The sequence below is a fragment of the Manis pentadactyla genome, chromosome 14 (genome assembly GCF_030020395.1).
Source record: "Manis pentadactyla isolate mManPen7 chromosome 14, mManPen7.hap1, whole genome shotgun sequence".
Taxonomy (NCBI): domain Eukaryota; kingdom Metazoa; phylum Chordata; class Mammalia; order Pholidota; family Manidae; genus Manis; species Manis pentadactyla.
In genome coordinates, this window is record NC_080032.1 from 62,311,950 (window position 1) to 62,331,253 (window position 19,304).

Genomic DNA, 19,304 nt, shown 5'->3' on the forward strand with positions numbered 1-19,304 from the left:
CCCATCACACTTTATGTACTAATAGCTCCAATCCACTTAAATGTTGACCAGTCAAACTTAGACCTTAAAATACAGGATGTGGGTAGAGTTTAGTCTGGTTTGTCATAACTTTCACCTACAATGTAGGTCCTTTGGAATAAAATGAATACAGAAACAGCTTCGTGTTCTTCGCCTTGCTTTTCATAACTGTTTTTGAGTTTAAAAGGATTCCACTTAAAAATAATCTCCTACAGGTCAGTGGAGCTTTTCTTCCCCACCCAACCACATACCATACCCACCATCTCTCACCTTGCCATTATCCAAATTTAAGTCAATAAGGAAAGCTTTTAGTCTCACACCTAGGTTACACCTGGAGAACTGGCTCGTCACATACACACTTCTCTGCTAGGAGGCAATGTTGGTACAGAAGTACAGTATTTCTAGTTTGTTGTTTCAAGTATGTACAACACGCAGCACTGCTGTATCAGGTAAACATGTGCACAGGGGAAGATGAGGCGTGGGCTCATAGAAAACAGTCAAATGGAAATCAAAAGGACTTTCTCTTTCAGAGTTCCCCTATCTTTATTTGTAGAGGTTATCCGATAATTTCTTTAATTACATCGCATACTTCTGAGTCCATTCCCGAGCTATTCTGTTGTACTTTTCTCTATCTGTTTTGTAGATCCGCGCAATCTCAGGCACTAAAGGATCATCTGGATTGGGATCACGTAACAGAGAACAGATGGACAAGAGTACTTTTGAAATAGTTAGTGCAGGAGACCACCGTGACCGTAGAATATCAAGACAAATGCTGCCATTACTGTTGATATTTGGATGATAAATTCTTGTTGTAAATGCAACCTTAGGTGGTTTGAAGGGGTAATCTGTTGGGAAATTAATTGTCAAGAAAAATACTCCACCCTGACAGGGACTGTCATTTGGCCCCATTATTGTAGCTTGCCAATGGAACATATCTCCAACGGGACCTGCTGAACACTGTGCTGGGGGGTCTCATGCCAGGTCATTCAATTCCTTGTGGATTCTCTTCAAAGCCATCGTGGGAGGCGGGTGGCGGTGGCCCCTGGGGCGGTGGCGGGGGCAGGGGAGGGACAGGGGATGGGGCGAGGGGCCGCGAGGCCGCCTCGGTGATCGCGGGTCGGCCGGAGAAGACAAGGAGCTCGGGAGCGCGGGTCCGGCGGGACCGACTCGGGGCCAGGGCCCACTCGGCTCCTGAGCCTGCCGCAGCGGTCACCGCATCACCCCGCGGTGGCCCCTTTACGTGCTGCCACCCGAGCAGCCGCCGCCGCCCAGTAACTTAGTAATTTTATTGATAACCTGGTTAACTCTCTTCTGGCCTTTTGCTGTTTCACATGAATAAACTACATGTTCTCACATTTGAGAGATTCTCCCTTCTTTCAAGGTTAAGTCCCCTACTTTCTGAAGTAAATTCATGAGAAGATCTTTTAAAGAGTGCTGTTAGTTGAAAACCCCCTTAACTTAAATGTGTATGTGTAGATGTATGGCTTGAATAATAGTTTAATTGGGTATAAAATTTTAAGTTGACAGTCATTTTCTCTTACACATTGATAATTTTCTGGCATCTGTTATTGCTATTGAGAAGTCTTCCATCTTTGAAATTGTCATTCTAATCTCTACTTTATTTTTAAAACCTTTATGAGACTTTCAAGATTTTTATCTTTGTTTTTAGTGTTTTGAAGTTTTACTGTGAAGATACTAGATTAGTAGATGTGGATTTAAGTTTGCTTTTCTGCTGAGATTTCAGAGTGATATTATACTACATTAAAATTTAAAACCTCTGTTAAAAATAAAACATAGTAAAAAAGTGAATAGAAAACTATAAACTGGGAAAAGAGATGTGCAAGAATCAGTTATAAAGATTGAATGTTCAGAATATAGAAAGAATGTCTAAAATCAATATGAAAAAAAGCCAACAGAAAAAAGGGACAAAGTATTCAAAGAGGCAATTTTATGAAAAGAGAAATAAAAATGACCAAGAAACATATGCTGTGCTACTCAGTATCACCAGTAGCCATAGAAATGCAAAAAAATCAAAACCAAAAACAAACAAAAATACCAAAACCTGAGCATGAGAAACTATTTCAAACTTATCAGAATAGAAAAAATTCAGATTTCTGAAAATTCTTACCTAGTTTATATGAGGACATGGAGAAAAAGGAGTGTTCATATACTGCCAGTAGAAAGGGAATTTGGTACAACCACATTGGAGTAAAATTTGGCACTATCAAATTTGAAGGTGTCAGTACACTATAATCCAGCATTTGTACTTATTGCTGTATGTGTAAGAATGTGGTTACTGTGGTACAGTACAAAGTGACACACATGTGAAAGTAACCTCTTTGTCCATTAATAGGAGAATAAATCAATCCATAAATAAATAAATATAAGCACATAATTCAGAGTGTTCAAAATAATACACAGCAGCTAAAATGAATGAACTAGCTCTACCTGCATCAACATAGTTAAATCTCAAAAACATGATACTGGATTTAAAAAAGTAAAATTGTTAAATGATATGTAGAAGATAAAACTTTCAATATCATACTTTTGGCATATCAATATGACACAGTAATGACTATACTGTATAGGTATGGCTATACTATATAGACATACATGGGAACTATAAATAAACATGAGCATCAAGTACAAAATTAATACTGTGGTTATTGCTGAGGAGAGAGAGTGATATATTGATAGAAAAAACATTCCCAATTCTTCTCCCCATCCCATGTCCATGCTCTTTCCAATGTGACTTTTGTAGCACTTCTCATCAAAATGTGGGGTCTATTGCCTCACTCCTTGAATATGGGATGGCTTTGTCACTTGCTTTAACCAAGGGAATGTGGTGGCAGTGATTGTGCATAAATTCTGAGTCTAGGCCTCAAGAGGCATTGCATGATTCCACTCTTTTCCAGCTCTGCTACCATGTGTGAACAATTCTGGGCTAGCCTTCTGGAGGATGAGACCCAGTGAAGGAAAGTCTAGTTTTCCCAACTGAGGTCATTCTATTCCAGCCTATACCCAGCCAATCCCCCAAACATGTGAGAGAGCCTACCCAGGATCATCACAGTGTCTTACTTGACCTACGGAAGTAGGTCTAAAGACTGAAGACTCACAAATGAGCCCAGGTAAGACCAGGACTGCAGAGGTGACCCTGAGAGTCATGAGTAATAAATGCTTAATGTTTCAACCACTTAGTTTTGGAGTGGTTTGACACTCAGAAATAGCTGATATGAGGGGGTGTAGAAATGGAGAGGGGCAAAAGGGACAAGGGTTCAACTGTACTTCTGATGTCTAGGTGTTAAAAAGAGAGAGACCTGAAGCAAATACAGCAAAATGCTAAGATTTAACAAAGACAGGTACTTAATATATGAGTATTCGTTTATTTCTAACTTTTCTGTATGTTCAAAATAAAATTTCACAATAAAAGAACATTTAGATAGAAGAGTATGCAAATGTGCCACACCAGACAAGAGAGCCAAGATGATTTTTATCACTGCCCCTCTCCCCCAACACACAGACGAAGAGGGCTATATAGACTAGTATATATTGAGTTCTAACCCTCTTCTTTCATTCTCTGGACACCTTCCCTGTACCTTCCTAGTGTTTAACCCCTTTGCCAGCATTTCATCCTCTGGCCTCAGTTTATCATCTGTAAGACTGGAAAAATCTGATCAGCTCACTGACGGGGGAGTCACGAGATGAACCAGAGAAGTGTTTTAGGGGCAGATTCTATACAGCGGCTATGGGGCTAGGAGACTTTAAATGTCAGAACTCCTTCATGCCATTGTTATGTACAAAATCCAGATTCACCTGGTGAAAATGTGAGTCCTTCCTGCTCCACCAAAATACAGGGTTAGTCACCTACCCTGTGACTTCCTGACACTCTATAACCTGCCTGTCCTTTGTATCTGAAGTTGCCCTGCTGGCACAGCTGGCATTGTCTGTCTGCTCAGAGGACCTGTGCTTGACCTACTGAGAGTGACAAGGTTCTCAGAGGATACCTACTCAGTGCCCAAGAAAGGCAGACTAAGCGGGCTGCTCTCAAGGGCTCTCTTGGCCGAATGCATTGCTCATGTTTCTATTTTAACTTCTCCAGCACTCAATGTACACTTTATTCTGCACTGACTGTATGCCCTCACTATATGCTGCCTGGTACTGAGAGTCACTGTGTGTTCTCTTCCCAGCTCAACTGAGCTGTAAGCCCCTTGAGGACACGGTATTAGGATTCCTACTATCTAATGAAAAGAAGGAAGGAAAGGAGAAAGGTCAAACAGGAAGGAAGGTGAGACAGGAAGGAAGGAGGGAAGGAAGGATAATAGCAAATATTAATAGAATGACTATGTGCCAGACAGTGTGCACTTTCTTATTTAATCCAACTACTCAATGAGGTGGATACTATTATTAATTTTTCCTAGCTTACAGATGAGAAACATGCTTAGGAGGGTTAGGTCGTATGCCAAACGTGACAAGCCATAGCAACTAAGTCAGGGAGGCAGTACTTGAACTGAGTTTAACACTAGGGACTGTGCTCCCCATTTCTGATGCTATACTGTTGCTCTGAGAGCTTTGAGCGCAGATTTGCTGATAACAACCAGGAATTCATTATAAGGAAAGAGAAAGAGCACAGAAAGCGGGAGAATGAAAAAGGGAGAGCCCCCAGGACCTTCTCCTCCTGCAGATGTCATAGCTAGCCTGCGACAGCAGTTTTTGTTTAATTGCTAAACATCTCCAGAAAGGATCTGTTTGCTTCTCTGATATGTTCCAAGTTTCTTTCTCCATGTGCCAAAGACATCCACAGATAGCTCTGAATACTCTCTCGCCTGTGAGAGCAGAGACACACTGCTATGAACACCTGCAAGTCTCTCCTCACGTTTTTGTCAACAAACATGTAATCTTTTTTTTTTTAATGTGTGTTTCTGTTGAAAGATACCTTATTTAATATAAATCATTAATTCATTAACACTCATGACAGCTCTAAAATTCATGTCTGGACAAAGATTAACATGTATTTTCTCCACTAGGCAAATCACAACGTTCTTGTGCTTAGAAACACCGGACAGCAGTTCAGTGACACACTTGGTGGCCATTTAAACAAAGTCAACACAAAACACAGAAATGGTAAAAATGTGACTCTAAACAGACCGCGAGGACACTAGTTGACACTGTAAGAGCGGAAACCAGAAGGCAGATGTCACCTTGCTCCTCCCAGCTGGGAATGTGTGTTTTGGTGACTCTAATTTTTATTGCTGAATAACGCCCAAGGGCGTCCGTCCATTTCATTCTCTGGCCGGTTACAGCAGTCACACAACTTGGATTTAATAAAAACTACTGCTTTTGTAAATGCCTTTATTAACTTTCGTTTACAAATGAATTTTACCAAATAGGTGAATTCACAAGTATAAAATCCATGGTTTATGAGGACTGGCTATGTATGTTGTGAAATTCAGTCAAGTCTTAGGTTTGGATCCATCAGGAAAAGAGCACGGGAGACGTGGAGTGGGCGGTAACGACTGTCGCTGTGTTCCCGCGGGTAATCTCGCGAGGCTATCCATCCCTTCCTCTGCTTTCGTTGGGATCTTGTCTTGGTCATTTTGGAGACTGTCAGGATTACAAACCACAGGAAAGCTTGCCAAGTCTTCTCATTTAATCAAACAGTTAAAGTCCCATTGCCTTTGTATAGTCTTCTAGAGGCTGACACTTGCTCAGGATTGTGATTTCGTGTATGGAAGAAACTCAGATTCTCAGATCAATCTGCCACTTAGGATGTCCTTGTTCCCACCCTTCCTTTGCAAAGTACTCTCATGTAAATATTTCTGTCTAAAGGTATGGGTCCCAGCTTGGAGTTCTTGGAATTAGTGGTTCTGTAAGATGTCACTGAGCTGTTCAAACAACTTTCCCCAAAATAACATTTCACTAGAATGAGACCTTACAGGTTAAATAAAATGGCAGGGTTTTACTTTCACTTTCATAAATTTACCCAGAATTATACATAATTCTATGTGTTCTATGCAATAAAACTACAAAACTATGTATGGGAATTATGCAGTGATACTTCTATGTGCTAATACTATTGCTTGTTAATACTATTGCTCAGCTCCTCAGACATGACTTCAACAAAAAGATTTCAGATTACTGCTCAAATGATTACAATTGTTTGTAAGCATGTTTCACAGCATTTCAGAGCAGTATGGGGAAGGTAATGGAAAGGTTCTTTGATGGTTAAAAGATGGAAACCCACTGATAAATGGTTCTGAATACATGGTACTTTGAAAAGAAGGCGTAAGTATTTTTTGTTATCTTGTATTTGTGATTCTTAAACTGCCGTAACTTTCTGAGCAAAGCAGTCCAGTTTTATCTAAAGGTGAAACGAAATAATGGAAAAGCAACCATTTTTACCAAAACCTGAAAAATAGCCCTGAGGCTTCTGTTCTTTCAACACAGCTCTGTTCTTAGGGCTTCTAGAGCAGGGAAGTTCCTGTGAATTCATCTCTTTCTTGTGGAACTCTGTTTTGAGAAGTAGCCAGGACCCAATTGAGGTGACAGAAATGGTAGTCTGTGTACTATGCCAGTAAGACACCTGCCAACCTCTAGGCAAGCAATGTGTTTCTGCTGCAATTCTTTTTCGTGCATTTCTTCCATTCTGGTCAGTGTCATCCTGAGAACAGCTGGTGCCACACTTCATGATCAGTGGCATGGGAATAGCCCTGCTTAGTTCTGTGCTTTGCAAACAGAGAGGGAAGGGAGAGAAGAGCAGTCCAGGATGGAGACCTCAGGCTCAGTGTGCCTGCCTGACTTCCAAAACAGGTTTTTAAGGCCTTGAGGAGGAAGACTTGACTTTTATACAAACAGTACTTCACATTCACTGGAATCTTCCCCACCCATGTCCGTGCTAAGGCACGTGGGGCCAGCTTCTCACAGCTTCCTGGTCATTGGTCAGTGCCTCCCTGCACTTTTCTGCTCCTATGTGCACCTTATGCTTCTAGTCTCAGCCTGCTAAAGGCACCTTCTTCACATGACTCATGAGGGGCCTCAAACCATGTCCCTCTAGAACACTCAGAAGGTCCTCACCTCATCCACCCCGGTCCAAATACAACACTCCAGACTTCCTCACCCCTGCTTCATTGAACACCCCACCACTGCATCACAATCAGTACTTTAAAAATTTCGTTTTTGTTATTAGCTTGTATTTGGTGTTTTCCTCTCAGTGGTAACATTACAAACATGTTTCCTGTCTTACCACTTCTGTATACCTCCTAACATGGTACCATGTGAAGAATGGATACTTAATAAACTTATCTGACTTTATAGGCCGAATAGTACCTTTACATTGTCCTGGAGTGAAAGCCACCACTTTACAGACCACTTGGTAAGACAGCCTTGAGGTGACGGTGGTGGGCAGGAGAGTCCAGCAGGCTTCCGTGACGGAGCCCTTCCTCCTCTGCCTGACCCCGGCCGCACCTTGTGCTGTCTGCTGTATTTAGCTGAGTTCCACGTACTGTGTTGGCAGGTTCTCCATTCCTGTTTTTGAATGCCTTATTGATCCCTCTACACTGCCTCCCACTCCCCTTTCATATTATGAACTAAAAGTCTGATGGTGCTTTACACGTTTTCTACCTCCATCTACCCTGCTTTGCATGAGAATCCGTTTCAATAACAATGATGCTTGGAAGGCCATTTCTCACTTTAGGGGCAGAATAGCTACCTTCTTTTTGGTGGGATCACCAGGTTCCCTGGAAAATGATTTGAAAAAGTGTTAGTGTGTAGTGGACAGTCTGGAGTGGGTGCTCTCCTTAGTGTTGTTACCAGGACAATACTTAAGTAGTATCCTTGAGTAGAAAATCATGACACATTCTGTTATCAGAAAGCATTTTTTGTGTCAACAGAGTTTCTCTAAGTTAGTAAATATAGGCATACTAATACAGCGCTTTTTATTTCCTGGAATCAAGATATACCATCTCAGCATGTCAGAGGTCCTCCATTTCACCCACGGCCAATTACACAACATACACACAACGTCAGTTTCATGAAACTGTTGCTTTTGTAAATGCCTTTGTTCAACATAGTCACTACTCTAGCCAATGTTACAGATGGGATAAAGAGGTGACATGCAGCATCTGAGAAAGTTTTGCAAGGGAAGACAATGGAAAAGGAGACGAAACAGAACAGAGACAGAAATGAGGACATAGTTTATCAATGAAGAAATGCAAGAAGAAGAAAGAAGCTGAGAATACAGGAAGCAGGATGGAGGATTAACCTCACTGGGTGATCATCCCAGTGTTGATGAGCAATCAAATACTGCCAGATGCTGGTCTAGACTAACCTTCCACTGGGCTTGCAAATAGGCACACGATCTTCCCAGCCCATGAAATGCAGTTAAGGACACGGGCAAAGCCAAATAGGGGAGATGAGACAGAGGCAAATAATCCAATCTTTTTCTAACTCTTAGCTTATAAAACCTTAGAAAAAATACACTAAAAGCAAGCTTCTGAAACAGGAGAATTTAAAAGAATAAGCATATTTGTCTCACATATTTGTATCTCTACAAAAAGATTTTCTCAAGAAATTCACACTTGCCATCTATATTTCAGTGTTTTAAATTTTCACTTGGCAAATAAGGTAGAGGGAGATTTTGTGTGTGTGCTGATGATTGAAACCTCCTGGAAAAGTCGAGTGTCTCCATGTGAACCACCTCTTATATCAAGTGTCTATGTATGACATATAGGAAGTTTTAACTAATATTATAAAAGTAACAGAAGTAATTAATATTCCCAGATAGGACCTAACAGTGAGAAAACACAGTTCCATAAAGGAGCTTTATGAATAAATATACAAGAGGTTGATCACTAGTCTGTGTAGTACACGACCGTTGGGAATGCCTGACAGACGTCTATCAGGATCTGGTCTGTGGCCTGGGTTGCAAGTTCTCTTTCTGGGCCTCTTTTGCCTGACAGAAATCCTGGCACCCAAGTCCCTGGGGAAGCCGGCAATTCCCCTTCTGACAGTGTTGTCCATCCGGGAAGGGTTTAGTGCTTGGACGTCAGAGTAAGTGTTGATGATACCCGGAAGATCTGGGGAAGCATGTTACTGAGTTGATAAAACATTTCTTCAGAAATACTCTGTAAGAAGTAAAAAAAAAAGTTTGCAATTTGTTAACTTTTTAACTAAAAATCATCACTGATTTTTAAAATTTTGAAGTAATTTAAAATATGAACTAGTTCTAGATATGGAGTGTAATGTGTGAAAACTATCTTTTATAATAAGTATATATAAATATATTTATAAATGAATAATTATATACACCATAGATGAATATACATAATTAATAACTTTCATACTGAGTTAATTGCATGGCTATGGGCAATGCTTTTTTGACTCTATCCTCTGAGACCCTATATTCTGTCAAATAATAAATTTGATTACCAGGTAACCCTAGCATAATTAAGTAATAAAAGTACCACTTTTATTTGCTAAGTTCTCTATAAAATATGTAATCATTCTCTGCCAATGCCCTTCTTTATGAACTCTTAAAAAAAAATGTAACATAAATGTGGAAAAAAACCAAAGGACACATGAGTGAAGTTTGGTTTTGGGGTTAAGCAAATAAAAGATCTCTTAAGTGGTGGACATCTTTGACAATAAATTGAATGCCTTAATAGCATCCAAACACTTCACTCCTAAAAAAATAGGAAGCTATTAGCATCTGTTATTTTGTACTGAGTTTATTCAGCATGCCTAGCTGTATCTGTAAGGATATCGTAAGAGATTAACTGGAGTGAGATGTATTCAGGCAACATACCTGTGGAACCAGAAATTGCACTGTCCTAGAAATTCCCCCATCCCACGAAGCCATTTCCATCATGAAACCTAAAACAGAACACACTTTGCTGAATTATGAGTTCTGTTTTCAGACCTACCTGTCCCTTACTAAGATAAACTGAGTTTTCATTGTGGGGCCTCATGTCTTGACTTCTGAGGTAGCCACTTGCCTGCAGGAGGGTGGCTAAGCTTAAAGGACAGATGGGCTTCCGCAACCCTTAATCCTCCATGCCAAAGAGGTTTAACATGAGTTTGTCAACACATTCTTACTTAGAATTTCTCAAGCCTATTTAGTCTCTATACAGTGCAGCTAAAGCAGGTTATTAAAGGTTAATTAAACATGTGGCTCTATTATTTTTCTTTTTAAGAAAATAAAAAGCAGAAAAAAGTTATCAGGGCACAAAATATAAGTAACATTCAAATATTCTTGTATTTCAAGTGTGCTGGAGATTTTGTTTTGTTTTGTTTTGTTTGACTGGAAAAAATAAGTAAAGCCCATCATGAAATATCTGCTTGTTAAACTGAGGCACCAGATGACAGAGGTAACTTCCCCATTCTGCCGGGTTGCTCTACTTTCAATATTTGGGAGCGAGGAAATACAGGTTGTGTTGTTACATGTAAGATTATGTTCACCTTTGACACACTTAAATACAAGTTCTGCTCTCCTTAAGCACCACGGTATAGTCATTTCCTAAAAACAGAAGCAAACAAAGTCATGCATTTTTAAAAGAACTTTGCAAAAAAATTTACATTCAGATCTTAATCCATCTATAATGTTGACCATCCACTTTGCAAACTGATTCAGACAACTACTTGATAACTTCAGCTGGGTTTCATCTGGTTTTTAGATATATAACTTCTAGCTGTTTGACTATACTTGTGGAAATGCAAACTAACTGAATTGGCCTAGTAAATATAATTTTAAAAATAAACATACCCTTAAAACTTTCCAAGATAATTAATTCTAAAGACAAATGTGATACAGAAACTCTACCTACTACTCCCAATATGTTAGCATGAATAACTATTAAACTGTGTATTAGTTGAATAAGCAATACATTAAAATGTTTTTACTGTATAACATGTTGTTACAAAAGTAACAGAAATAAACACCCCATCCCAGCCATCCAACAAACTATATGCATTCATTTTTCTATGTAGCTTTCTAATCATTTGTCACATATGAACATGAATGCCAGTGTTAGACTATGACCAACCCATTGATAATTTTCAACAGTTATGGTCAGTGACTATATTAGTTTAAATTCTACTTATCTTCACTATCATCAGAATTACTTCCCCACGTTACAAGTCTTCATAGTAACAAAATGTTTATTATTTCATTATAGTAATTATCAATCTTTTTTGGTTTTGGGATCTTTTATACTCATAAAAATCACTGAGGACTCCAATGACCTTATGTTTATTGGGTTATATCTCTTGATATTTATTGCATTAGAAATTATAACAGAAAAACTTGAAGATATTAATTCCATTTAAAAACAATGATGGTAAATGCATTACATGTTTACATATTTTTTTATGTAAACTATATTTTCCAAAAAAGAAAAATTTTTAGTTAGAAGAGTGGTGATGTTTTACATATCTGCAAATCTCAATTCCTGGTTTAACAGAAAAGACCTGGATTCTCCTACCTGCTTCTGCATTTAATCTGTTGTGTTATATCATATAGTATATAGCCTTTGGAAAAACTCACTGATGTTCATGCGAAATAAGAATGGAAAAGGCAAATTATGCCACTGATTATGAAAATATTTTAAATCTTCTGGACCCCCTTAGAAGGGGCTAGGATCGTGGGAGGAATCTTCAGAACACAATTTAAAAACTGTTCTATTCAGTTACTGTATCATAATTTATTGAAACAGCCCCTTATAGCTCGATTTACACTTGTTTCTGATAACATTGCAGTGGACATATTTATGTACATGTATGTATGTGTATGTGTGTATATACATTACTGTTTTTTAATAATTTCTTGTGATATTTATATAGCTTAAAAAAATGAAATTAGGTTATTCCCCAAAAGGTTAATTTACACTAGCCATTAGCAATGTATGCATCATCAATGGCACTGTATGTTCACCAGCAATTGGACATTTAAATATTAATATATTATTTAAAATTTTTTATTAGTTTAGTAGATCCAAAATGGTATCCCTCTGATGGCTTTTTAAAAATAGGGTATTTTTTGAAGCAGCTTTAGGTTTACAGAAAAGTTGTCGAAATGGTTCAGAGTGCCCAAATTCTTCCTCTGTCACTCAGTTTCCCCTAATACTAACATCTTACATTAACTATACAGTACTAAAATGAAGTGTCTATGCACCTGTCAAAAATAAAGACAATGGACTGTATCAAACAGCAGGGAAAATTCTTAGCAATTTCAATGCACTTTGGGTTTTCAGTGATACATATTTCAAGCAATAGCAGACTAAAACTGAATTATTTTCTACACTGTAAAATCACAATTGTAGAAGCACAGGAATTTTGATGATGACACTAAGGTGAAATAACCAAAACACACGGCACACATGCAGAAGGCCCCTTTTTAACAACTGATAGGAGCTTTTAATGAAAGAAGCTGTAACTTAGTTTTGGAAATGTTTCCCACCAAAGAAGGGTTTTCTCCCCTATCATTAAGGAGCTGGATCAATTAGAAGCTGTAGAAAGCGGCAGCTATAGAATTTGATCTTTCAAGTACCCCATATACCTGTTGAACTTAATCACAATACGACCAAATTGCTATGACCTCACTAATTTCTATTTGCTGTCAGTTAAAAATTAAACCCCTGAATAAATTTTTGTTCTCTCTCCTGGGTGCATTATCTGTTTTCTTCCTAACTGCAGTGCAATAAACAAATTAAATGCATTTAATAACAGGCCCCCCCACTGCTATTGACACATTGATCAAAATCCAGTTTATGCAGATTTCCTTAGTTTTTAACCTAATAACATTTACTGTTCCAGGATCACATCGAGGATACACTATATTGAGTCATTATGTCCCCTTAGACTTGTGACTTTCTCAGACTTTCCTTTTTTGATGACTCTGAGAGTTTCAGGGAGCCCTGGTCAACGCCTTCTACTGGAGCTTGTCTGATGTTCCTCTCATTAGCCTGGAGCCTGTGGGTTTTGGGGAGGAAGACTGCAGAGGTGAAGTGCCATTCTCATCACTCTTATCAAGGGTATGTACTATCAGTGTGACTTACAACTTAATTTTGACTGGGATCAGCTGGCTGAGGCAGTTTTTCTGGCTTCTCCACTGTGAAGTTATCCACCAGCCTTTCCACACTGTACTCTGTTAAGAAGTCACTCACGAGGAGCAGCACACACTTAAGAGGTGGAGACTTGCTCTCCTAGAGGATGAAGTATCTACATAAATTATTTAGCATTCGTCTGCATTGTTTCTTCTGCCCTATTTATTCAATAATGTTTACATCAGCGCAGACTCATGGATTTTTGCCTTACATGCTGGGTTACATTTCAGTGATTATTTCCTCAGTCTCATTCTAACTGACCTTAATGGCATATTTCCCGTTGGTGACTTCCCTTGTCTCACGAACCTGCCTGCCTGCCTAGCGGGTGGTGCGTCACCGTAGTCTGTTCGCTCCACACCTGACTCTGAGCGCGTTGTGGCCTCGTGCCTGGAACTGCTGGACTCCGGTTTCCTTGGCTCCAATATCGGCCCTTCACACCATATTTGGCTAATTTATCTTAAGTCCATTTCTGATAACACACTCCTGTTTAATAACTTACCACTGCTTCCTTTTGTCTCATGAATAATATCTAAGACTTTCTTTTACTAGTTAGGGATATTTACATTAGGGCCAAAACTACCTCAGCTTCCATGACTTTAAGTTAAAAAAACGAAGGTTTCACTTAAGTGTATCTGCCCACCTTTGCCTGCCGAGATCTGCAGTGCCTGTCCCCCACCTCCTGTTCTTCCTCAAGCCGTGTCTTCTGCCCACCAACACCCTCCCCGCTATTTCCATCTACCAAAACCCCATCTTCATTCTTCAGTGTCCAGCTTAACTGCCATCTCCTTCATGCAGCAGTCTCTACTTCCCCATCTACAAATGATGTCTCTATGCTCTCAGCTCCCAAAGTACTTCTTTTATCTCCGTGATCACATTGTACTCTCTTTTTTATTTTTGAGTGGGATTTAAGGGGTAAAGGAATAGGTAGGGAGGTGGGATTATAGGTTTTTTTCCTTCATTGTGTGTTCTCTGAGGGCAAGAACCACTTTTTATTCACCTTTATTACTTTTACAATGACTTCTACAATACTGAGCATACAGATGCTCAAAAATATAAGTTGAGTGAATAATTTTTAATCCATGGAAATTTAAAAGAAAATGATTTTCTCCTTAGCCAGAAATGGGCTTAGATAGTAAACCATCTTTTTTGTCCAAGACATTTTAAGATTGATAATTAATTAAGAGGAGTCTAGTTGCTAAGAGAGTTAAGAAGTAAAGAACTCTCCAACGCACTGGAAGCTTATAAAAATGACCAGAATTTTCTGATGTTTAACTTTAAATTATGTTTATAACACTTCTCAGCTTCAAAGTTCACAGAAAGGAAGGGCATTTCCTTTTAACTGGGAAGAGCCACAGTGCCTTATGTGAGGTATAGACATGCATGGTGTGAAAAATTCTTGTCTTTCGGTTTGTTTCTCCCTAGTTAAAAACATTATGTACAGAGGGAGCACAGTGACTAACAAAAATCAACAGCTAAGAGGAAATGCTGATAGCTCAGAAAGCTACAATAATAATGTTTTATGTTTACATGAAACTTTACAATCTACATAATTTGATCACAAAAACCACATTGATAAATTCAAAAAAGACACCGAGAAAGCTACAGCGACTCGCTCAAAGCCTTGTGGCTGTCTGAGACTCGCATTTTCATTCTCTGAACAGTATCTTTTGATTAGTAAAGGTTTTAAATGTTAATGAAGTACAATTAAGTTTTTTCTTTTATGACTTATGTCTTTTGTGTCCTAACAAATCTTTGCTTAACCTGATGTCATCAAGATTTTCTTTTGTTTTCCTCTAGAAGTTTTATCATATTAGCCTTTTTTGGTTTAGGTCTATGATCTATTTTAATTTTTATGTATGATGTGAGGTAAAAGTCAAGGTTATTTTTGCTATAGGAATATCCAGTTCTTACACCACCACTGGTTCAAAACACTACCTTCCTCCCATTGACTTGCCCTGGCATCTTTGCTGGAAATCAAAATGACCACATATGCATGGACTTATTTCTGGATTCTCTATTCTGTTCATTTGAGTCATAGTCTATTATTTGCCAGTAACACATTGTATTGGTTACCGTGGCTTTACAGTAAGTCTTAAGATCAGTTGGTGTAAGTCACTCAACTTTGTTCTTGTTCAAAATTGTTTTGGCTGTTTCAGGTCCTGTGCATTTTAAAGTGAGCTCTTCAGCATCTTCAGAATTGCCTTGTAAGGATTTTGATTGGGATTTAAACCCATAAGTTGCCATGAGAACTGATAAGGGTATCGAGTCTTCCAACCCATGAACACAGTGTATCTCTCCATTTATTTAGGTCTTTTAAAATTTATTTTGTCAACTAAAAACTCAGTTTTGTAGTTGTTACATAATTTTTCATAGCATTTTTTACTTGAAGGCATTTTAAGCTTGTCTTCAAGTTCTTTAAACACAGTAACCAACTATACTACAGACGGTGTCTCATAAGCCCATTGCCTCACGGCTTTGTGCATCTGTTTTTATCTTTTGGTTGTTCCTGCTGGTTCGCTTTCCTTTCCTCAAGCGTTTCATTTCCTCAAAGGCCTACTTACATTTCACTCATGTTACACATTTTATTGAAGGATTGATTACATGTAGGGGTAAATGCTAAAGTGTAACTGAATATTGGTATCACCTTAAAATATTACTCTGAAACATGACATTCTTCAAAATACTATGGAAATAATCAGAATCAAGGAATTATTACTATTTACACTGCTATAATAGAGCACTCATTTTTATGTATAAAAAGCATTATCTAACAGTAGCTTGTCTTATAACCTATAATTTATTGACATCTATGATTAGCCTTTGAATTATCTTAGGCTGGTAAGGTCAAGCCTCACAGCTACTCACTTGAGGACTAATGTGAATTGTAAGCACAGAGGCACTGAATAGCTAGCCTCGAACACCAGCATACAGAATATATATTGCCCCAGTGTATTAAAATCAGGATAATAATAATAATAAAAGACTGAAGCATAGGTTACAGTAGGGATGGCTCTAATGGTTTGGCCAAAAGTAGATGGGAAAAGTTGATAAAGTCCTTTCAGTGCCCCACTTCATCACCTTTTACCCACTAATACCATGTGTTCTTGCGTTTTGTACATGTGCGGTTAATAGCATGGTCTACAGAAAGTGTCTATGAGACAAATTAAGAACTTCACACTCCTCAGAATGACGTGAATTCATGACAAAGTGTCACTGGTGCTATGTAGAGAACACACCAGAACACCGATTCATGCCAGGATCCCAGGAAAACTTTGACATGATAGACAACTTAATTTTCAGATGACATAAACCCTCATATTCTATTTACTTTTTGTTGCTTAGCAGCATATGAATCTGAAAGGAAATGCTAGACAGTTGCACACATGTGTGCACAAACACATCCAAGCTGTTTCTAATCTCCCATTTGCCTACACGGAGACTCTGTCCCAGGCATCCCTGTCATTTTTTCTCTGATTAAAACCAGCTCCTAAAAAGAATGGCTTTGAGTTACTGGAAAAGGTAAACTGTAGCTTAGAAACTGATAAAGTCAGGAGAAGACATAACATATGGGATGTGGCCTGCAGTCTCACAAGGAGCTCTCTTCTGGAAAGAAATCTCAGTATATGTTATACAGTGAATGGGGTATACAGCATAATGGGTCAGGTCACAGTACAGAAAGGCACTGGCTGTTGAGTTCTAAGTAATGGCAAAGCGAGTGTATCTTACTGTCACGCCAGTGAGAACATGCTGTGAAAGAAATCCACTGAAGAAGCTGAATGGATCATGTGAAACACTTCAGACTTTGCACATGAAGCAGAAAACTGGGCCCTATGGCTATACTTTAGATGGTCAGTGGACACTGCACAGAGAGTAACTTCTAAACCTGTGAAACTGAGATGAAAATGTCCAGCTGAGTCTAACTGCAGACCACACCTTCTATCTAAAGTAAATGCCATACTTTAACCACGCAATTTGAATTTTTGATTAGGGTAAGCTTGCACTGCAGAGGTGATTAAGATTTAGTTGGTATATACTTTTAGGTCTTCACTCTATGTCTTAAAAGTTACATATCAGACTTATTTTCTTAGTTTATATACCCATGTGGGAAACTGACTATTCTTTACTTTCAGGTATGTGCCTCTGAGGTACCTGAATTCTTGTATTATTCAGTTTCACAGCTATTATCAGAAGGTGAGGAAGAGCCTGGCTTTCTTTTTTTTCACATTCAAAAACAAGGGGTTAGGTGCAACCACTTTGGGGAAATAATCCAACTATATCTACCAAAGCTAAACATATGCATGCATACCAAACACCTAACACTTCCATCCCTAACTAGACACCCAACAGAAGTGTCAAGATACATGTGCTAATATGTTCACAGCAACATTAGTCATTACCAAAACCTGAAAACTACCCAAATGTCCTTAAATAGTATAATGGTTAAATGTGGCCTAGTCACAATGGAGTAATACCTAACAATGAGAATGCACGACCTATATATAACCACAGCAATAATGTGGATAAATTTCACAAATACAATATTGAGTGAAAGAAGCCAGATATAGGAGCATATTCTATATGATTCCACTTACGTAAACTACAAAAACAAACAACTAACTAATCTATGATTTTCAGAGTGATAATCGTGGCTACCCTTGTGGAGGGGAGTGAGGTTTAAGTGACTGGAAGGGATTGTGAAGGTGGTGGCTTTCTGGGGCGTTGGCAATGCTATGCTATGTTCTGCCTACTGGTTACATGGGTGCTCAGGTTCCAAAAATTTGAGCTACATAATTATGATATGTATGCTTTTTACATGTGTATTATATTCTAAAATAATTTAAAAACAAAATTTAACATCCTCATCAGCCACAACAATTACAATAACTAAACCCCCTTAGACCCAAATTATTCATCAAGTTAATAGTAAAAATAAAAGGAAGTCAAGAACTCAGGATTCTTGACTTGCAGGTTTATTCTATATCCATCAGGTTAGATGACCCCAATATGACAGTATCTTCAGATCATAAAGACTATAGAGATAAAACTGGTAATATCAGTCTTTCTTCAGCTCTTTTTATCTACCATAGGATACAGGCTGTTTCAGACATTATCATCATTACACCTTGAACATACTAAAATGTGGTAACTGAGTGTCTAGAAATTCTGTTTGTAACCGGAAGAAAACAACACCTGAAAATGCTTGGGATCTCTGCATCAGAGCTAAACAAATATTACGTCTATATTCTGTGTAGACTTGTCTGAGTTTGGAGAATAAACTTCTTGACCTGAATGGACGTTTAAATACAACAAATGGAAGGATTACCACTCAATATACTTTTGTGAATTGAAATGAACACTTAGAAAAAAACTTAATGTCCTGCAGCTGGCTGTCCCAATTTAAAACATGTAACTTTTGTAACACTGTGGGAGAGGGAATGCTAGTAGTATCAGATGTCTAGAAATAAATCCAAACTTAGTGACTTTCGGAAACACTGTTTTTGAGGTTGTTTCCCACCTACATATAACCATTTTTATAAACTGGTTAACCAGGAGTCCAGCTGCAGGAATGTTTGGATGTTTCCTTGTGGCTGGAATTCATCAAAAACTTTTCTTTGTTACTCCCCAAAGACTCTTTTATAGAGGGACTAGTTAGTGATAAGTTAACAATGGCTAACATTCCTGATGGAACTCAAACTTTATAAAGCTATGGTGAAGAAAGAAAAACATGTTTGCCAATCTCTTCTGATACCATAATAGGTATGACTGAGGGCACTGCAGTGAATGAAATGAGAAATCAGGGAGTCTAATGCAGCTTTCAGAAGATGGAGCCAGAATTCTTCTACAAAACAATGAATGTGTCTGGTGGAAATAAAATGGACTGTAACTGGGAAATCATTTAAAATAAACTTGTCTTATGTAAAACTAATTTTCTGTGTATATATTGTACTTAAAATGAGGCCTCATCATATAATGAGTCTAAGTGAGACTCAGGCACTCTAAAGAGTAAAGTGTGACAATTTTTACACTGCAACAAATACAGACGGTCCCCATCTTAGGATGGTTCAACTTTTTGGACTTTATGAAGGTACAAAAGTACTACTCATTCAGTATGAACTGCACCCTGAATTCTGAATTCTGATCTTTTCTGAGCTAGCAATCGGCCATATGGTGCTCCCTCGTGATGCTGGGTGG

General features: G+C 38.4%; 2 protein-coding genes across 7 annotated transcripts in view; both read right to left on the reverse strand.

The window, feature by feature from the left end:
* Positions 1–533: 533 nt before the first annotated feature.
* LOC118924075 (ubiquitin-conjugating enzyme E2 D2-like) lies at positions 534–1,278 on the reverse strand. Its single transcript, XM_057491250.1, has one exon. It carries the CDS (start codon positions 949–951, stop codon positions 595–597), a length of 357 nt encoding a protein of 118 aa, XP_057347233.1. The 5' UTR covers positions 952–1,278; the 3' UTR covers positions 534–594.
* A 6,657-nt stretch (positions 1,279–7,935) lies between these two features.
* The window catches only part of C14H12orf4 (chromosome 14 C12orf4 homolog), a 46,810-nt gene continuing 35,441 nt past the window's right edge, over positions 7,936–19,304 (reverse strand). For 4 of the 6 annotated variants that reach the window (XM_057491247.1, XM_036908513.2, XM_057491246.1 and 1 more), the window contains 3 exons: positions 10,471–10,528; positions 9,818–9,885; positions 7,936–9,137 (listed from right to left, as the gene is read on the reverse strand). In XM_057491247.1, the coding sequence (XP_057347230.1) occupies positions 9,045–9,137; positions 9,818–9,885; positions 10,471–10,528 (219 nt within the window). In that variant the 3' untranslated portion in view covers positions 7,936–9,044. The other 2 variants (XM_057491248.1, XM_057491249.1) reach the window with 2 other exon arrangements.